This window comes from Bactrocera dorsalis, chromosome 3, assembly GCF_023373825.1.
Source record: "Bactrocera dorsalis isolate Fly_Bdor chromosome 3, ASM2337382v1, whole genome shotgun sequence".
Lineage (NCBI taxonomy): Eukaryota > Metazoa > Arthropoda > Insecta > Diptera > Tephritidae > Bactrocera > Bactrocera dorsalis.
In genome coordinates this window covers 25,271,134-25,277,282 of record NC_064305.1, presented here as the reverse complement: position 1 = coordinate 25,277,282, position 6,149 = coordinate 25,271,134, and the positions used below count along the sequence as shown (strand labels likewise).

General features: G+C 32.5%; 1 protein-coding gene across 5 annotated transcripts; it reads left to right on the top strand.

Annotated features, from left to right (window-relative positions):
* Positions 1-1,697: 1,697 nt before the first annotated feature.
* On the top strand, positions 1,698-6,141 carry LOC105222349 (uncharacterized). Of its 5 annotated transcripts, XM_011199634.4 has the most exons (5): positions 1,698-2,108; positions 3,619-3,721; positions 3,780-4,556; positions 4,626-5,197; positions 5,254-6,141. In XM_011199634.4, the coding sequence occupies exons 1-4, from the start codon at positions 1,983-1,985 to the stop codon at positions 5,171-5,173; spliced, it is 1,554 nt and encodes a 517-aa protein (XP_011197936.2). In that variant the 5' UTR covers positions 1,698-1,982; the 3' UTR covers positions 5,174-5,197; positions 5,254-6,141. The 5 variants fall into 5 exon arrangements, with proteins under 5 accessions (XP_011197936.2, XP_011197935.2, XP_011197937.2 ...); XM_011199633.4 differs by having other exon boundaries at positions 4,626-6,141; XM_011199635.4 differs by lacking the exon at positions 1,698-2,108 and adding an exon at positions 3,159-3,304 and having other exon boundaries at positions 4,626-6,141.
* Positions 6,142-6,149: the final 8 nt, after the last annotated feature.

The following is a 6,149-nucleotide window of genomic DNA, read 5'->3' as shown; positions in this document are numbered from 1 at the left end:
GGGCGGACGGGAACCCCTCGTAAGCGGACAAAATATGAGAATGTGTGTATGGCGTATGTATAAATAACAGATTATAACAAATGAAAAAAGGGGACTCCCCGAATTCAATGTAATTGGGCTGTTCACGATAAGGTGGTTATCGGGTTATGTGGTTATGTGATTAAGTGAACAACAACAAAATGCGGTATGACAAAATAACCAAAGTTGACCTACCTAGGCCCTTGTTTACAGATTATGTGGTTATTTGCTGATGACACAGTGGTTGAAAGAACTCGACAAAAAATGGAGTTGGAAAACAGAAAAGTACTTTGGTTTTTAGACAACGCAGCATCCCACCCTCGAGATATAAGTTTGAAAAATGTTAAAATACTATTTCTGCCTAGTAACACCACTTCAGTTTGCCAGCCTTTGGATCAAGGAATTATTCAAAATTTTAAAATTCACTACCGAAACTCTCAGGTTAAAAATATTTTGGTAAGCATAGAGACTGGTTCGCCAAAAAAAAAATATAAACGTTTTAGAGGCAATACATTTCATAAAAGAAGCCTGGACAAATGTTCAACCGCAAACCGTAAAAAATTGCTTCCAAAAGGCAGGATTTGACAAAAATAGAAATCTGGCTCCCGAATCCGATCACGAAGCTGACTTGCCTTTATCAACGCTGGCTTCGATTTTTGAATTATCAAAAGCCCTTGGAGAGTGTACTCATTCAAATCCGGATGACTTTGTCCAAATAGATAATAAGGCATGGACCGAAAGCTCAGACTTCGAGTTAGACGTTATAATTGACGAAACCATAGAAACTATTGACGATAATAGTACTGATAATGAGAGTACTACCGAAGAAAGAAATGAAATTTTCTCAAACGAAACCGCATTGACCGCCGTTTCAAATTTAAAAAGATTTTGTTGCGACGACCTTATTGCATTCGGATTGTTGCAAAATTTGGAAAGCCATCTGCAAAACAATTTTCTTTTAAAAAAGCAAAAAAACTTAAGCCAGTCTACAATTACCCAGTTTTTCAAGCAATGAATTTAATATTTATATTTTTTATATATTACTTCATGTGAATTTACATGAAATTTATATGAATTTTTGAAGTACATAATACATACATAAATTCCTGTTTGAACAATGTTATATGAATTGTTTTGCATTTAAATCTGAAAGTGGTGAGTATTAAGGACATAATAAAATTAAAAATTTATAAAATAGCTACCCACTCCATTGAGCGGACACCTCTCATGGGCGGACAAAAGTTGACTGACGGTGAGTGTCCGCCCAAGGGAGTTTTCACTGTACATCTATATTTAATTGCTAGGATTATTCAAGAAAATATTAAAAAATTAAAAAGTTTTGAGAAATATTTTTTGCTGATAACTTTTCTCATTTATTTTATATATTTGTTATTTTATATTATCATTATTATTATCATTTTCATTTTTTTCTTTCTTTTTATTTAATGGTTTTATAATAATCATTATTTTCTTTTTTTGGTTTTTTATTATTCTTTTGATTTATTTTTTTATATTATTTTGCATTTATTTTGATCTATTCTTTTAAATTATTTGATTGTTTATTGATTTTTTAAATAAAAAAGTGTAACGAATTTATTTTTAACGAATTATTTCTTAAGTAACCATAAACTCACAATGAAGGCAACCCAAGTAAGCCAATACAAAGAAAGCTCACCACACCGATATTTGTATTTGCAAGCTTCGTAATTTGCGTGACGATTCTCAAAAGCGAAGAACCGTGAAAACCTAATTCGATTTAATTTCTCAATGAAAATTTGTGCAAAAATGTTATAAATTCAGCAAAGTACACTCAGTCGTAATGAAAATTTAATTAACTGTATGGAATAACTAAGCGAATCTTAGTTCGGATACATAAGTTTATAATTTTGGCGCAAACGTAGCGCTTTGTGATGCTCTTCTAAAGTATTGCAGCAAAAATTAAACAGACGAAAACAAATTGTAAAATGGCATTGACCGTAGTGAAATATCGCAAGCCTGGGAGTAGTGAAACTACTGCTTCCGGCGCACCAACTCCAGCGATATTAATAAAAAGCAAATTACAGCCTCAACAGCAACAACAAATTGCAAAGGTTTGTTAATTTCCAATCTAAAAATGCAGAATAGAATGTGCATATGAATGTATGTACATATATCAATGTGTTCTCGGTGCTTACAGCAAAGGTTTATCTTATGTGAGAATGTTGCGCATTGAAAGTTTGTAATTTTTAGTGTTTTTTCTATTTTAATAAGCTTCTAAAAAAAGATTTCGTGATTTGGTATATTTGCATAAAAAGTTGCTATTTTTAAATAGATAAACCAGCGATGCCCTTAATAAAATTCGCTGCATTCGGTTTGGAACTTTGATACCTCACAATTTTTTCGCCAGGGTTGATTTGACTTGCATGAATTGTCTCTTTCATTTATTTAATATTTAGTTTTATACCGGACTTCTGTTATGCACAAATATTTTGATTGAACGATGATGCATTAACAATTCTTTAAATTTGAGATTTTAAATTAGAGACAATTTTTGACTTGAGACGATTTTCCAACTTAGTACATTACTATCACAAAAATATCTCAATTGCAAACGAACAGGTCTGTTATGTTTTGAAATTTAAAGATGTATATAAACTTAAATTAAAATGAACATGTTGATAACAAATATTAACATTTTTTATAACATAGTCAAAAAGCATAATTACCAATCAAAAATACATATATATGACTTTGTTGTGAATAATAAATTGTCTCAAATAGTGACTAGAGACTTAATATTTAGTCAATTGTGTATGGATATAAAACATCAGAATTTAAGTGAAAAACTCCTAATAACCCCAAAAGCAGAATACTCAAAATTTTTAAATTTATATACTTTATCAACAAATATAATATATTTTATATAACTATATGTGTGTGCACATCCAATTTGAAACTGAATTCGAAGGTCTTGTGTGTGAAATAGTTCCTTCTTAAGAGCTTTATAAACCAATTTTTGCATAAAAAATTAAAGAAAACATTTTTGTTACTACTTTTTCAGTAGATATGTTTTTTTAGCTTACTCAATTCGTTAAACATAACAAAAATATGGCAGCACTAACGGAGATCTCCACGTTGTATTATACTTTTTTCTTTTTCTATTGAAAAGAGAGAGTGATACATTAGAGCATAAGATCTAATTCACAAATTTCTTGAACAACGCGCTGCATTTTATTTTCTTGGAATTTGTAGTGATTTTAATCTGTTTGTGATAAAAACTTTTTTAAAATAATTTTGCATTGTTTAGGTGACTATTAAACATTGTTATTATTATTGTTAAGAGTGATTTCTTATGGTTGAGAGCACAAAGAATTGCTTATAAAGTGTATAACTGCCTGATGGCGCCCTTTTGTCAATAGCAAGGCCATAGCAGCAAAAATGTGGAAATTGTTTGGGCCAACAGATAACATGCATTATTTAATTCGATATATAAAAAGTCCGTGTATGTTAAGTAATATTAGATATAAATTTCGTAGCTTGACGAGCTTAGAGTTCAACAAATGCTTTTGTTAGTGACATTTGTTTTATTTCATTTCTATTTTATTTAATTTCGTTTCATAGAAACCTATATTAAAATTGGAAGCTGGGTCAAATTTAATTATCAATAAAATACCTGCCACTATAAAGCCTGCCATAATGAAACGCAGCAACACATCTTCTATTGGTAAGTACGTGTTACTTAATAGTTAAAAATATTTGTCATAATTCTGCTTTATTTATAGAGCCTCCTTTTAAATCAACAAAATATTCACTGCAAACAATTGCCAGCGCTGGCACACCGTTAACCAGCTTTCAATGGCAACAGACCATAGGTGGCCCTGGTGGTACAACCATTACCACCACTCCAACCAAAAAGCAACAGATCGGCGCTACAATCAGCTCATTACCGCCTAGTACAATTATACAAGCAAGCGGAGTTGCTTCTTCTAGCAGCATAAATGGTGGAATTGGTACGACGATTACGCCCACGGGAAACACGTTTAATGCTGTCACATCACAAGGCACAACACTTCAAGTGCGACGTCCAACTATTGTTATAAAACGTGAATTTCCCAAACGTTCAATACGGAGTGTAGCGCTTGAGTTGATAGAGAAGAATCCTTATGTGCATTTGGGTGTTTTGGCTAATCGTTTACCGCTACTGAAGAATATAATTTGCACCACTGCTAATATAACAACAACCGATTGCTATTTGACCTTGAAGAAGATGCGCCAAAATGAAGAATTCTCACTTCTAGCCGAATACTTTGAGCTGAGCGAAACAGAAGTGCAGCAGATATTTGCTCGCACGGTAGTTAAATTGGCTCGTTATTTACGTTTGTTTGTGCGTTGGCCTGAGAGCAAAAAATATTATGACCGACATAAAAATTTGCCTTTTGCCTTCCGTTCGACTTTGTCACATGTGCAGTCGCTGATTGAATGTGTTGAGACAGATATGCCACGTCTAATGCCAAATGATTGTAGCAATTACAAATTTATTTTCAGCATTACACCGACTGGTGAGGATTTAAGATATTTCCGTGATAATTGCTATAATTTAAAATCTATTTCATTTTTTTTTCTCATAGGCATAATTTCATACATTTCTGAAGCTTTTGTTGGGCATCACGACGATCTAACGATATTTAATGCATCAGATTTTCAAAATTCCATACCGAAATACCTTTCATTGGTCGCCGATCCGGGTAAAGCCATACGCCGTAAGCGAAAACCGAAACATCCCTCTATCAGCAACTCGTTGCCATCAAGTGGCAATGCAGAAACTGATTCCACCACTGATTCAGCAGATGAATCAGCAGACGATATAGAGGTGGACGATAGTGAAGATAGTCAAACGCTTAGCCGGTATGCAGCATCGCGCGTAGCCGCAGAATTGGCTTCCCACCAAACAATGAACATTGTAAATAGCGAATTGACATCGCGCAAAGTAAAAGATTTCACCATTCCGACTATGCGTGTGCGTGAACCAGTCTGCAGACAACAAATTCGCCATATGATCAATTGTCTGCGTGATTTTAAAATGTTACAACCATATGCCATACAAGAGCCAATCATTTTCCAATACCTCAATGAGATATTAATCGTTGCATCGGCACTTACAAATATGCAGAGGTAGAAAAGTGTGGCTAGCAATTAATTGGTATGTAGTTAGAATAAAGCAAATGAAAAGGAAATAAAAAAAGACTCGGTTTACAGACATGTGCAGTAGTAAGTTTTTTGTGCCGCTTATGAATTTACGCTTAAACGATTAAGAGTGGTTGATCGAAAAGCATGGTTACATGGCTAAAGGAATTTGGGCGTGAGCTATTTGTAGAGTGCGTCTTATTATTCCATTTGCTTACATCTATGCCCCTAATCGACAATATGAATTACTCAACTCAATTAAGTAATAAAACAATCGGTTGTTAACGGGAACTTAGTTTTAAGATTTCTAGTTTATACAATTTTAATTTGGCTCATGTACAAAGAAAATCTTCTTTGTCATATATAATAGTCGTTGGAATTAATCTGTATAAGAAAATATAAATTTCAGTCGTGCACGACTGAATGATGCAGCACTTTCCTATATATCAAAGCACCACCAAAATAAGCAATAACAATGGCGGTAGAACACAACAAATTATATATAAAAAATTAATTAATCTAGTAAGTAAATGTAAACACGATGAGCGACAAAATTCAATATGTGTGCAATACTACTTCTTAACTGTTTTAAATGTACACCAACGTATCGGCACTTTTTTGCATGATTAGTAATAAAAAATAGATTCTGTATTATAAAAACTCACACGCATGTTGTAAAAACTTTATAAATTGTAAATATAAAAAATATGTAAACTTCATTTGAATATTTTATACTAATCAGATTTGTATATATCTTACACATGCATTGATTTATAGTTATTCTCGAAGTGCGACATATTTTAAAATGAAATGCAAAAAAATCCTGTCATGTTGGTGTATTACTAAAATGCCAGTATCGGATACATATTGATTTTTTTCAAATGAGCGTGTAATCCGCACATTGTAATCATTGTCTATTTTTTTCCGAAAATAAAAAATAAATTGATAAAAATCATAAAATTTATTAC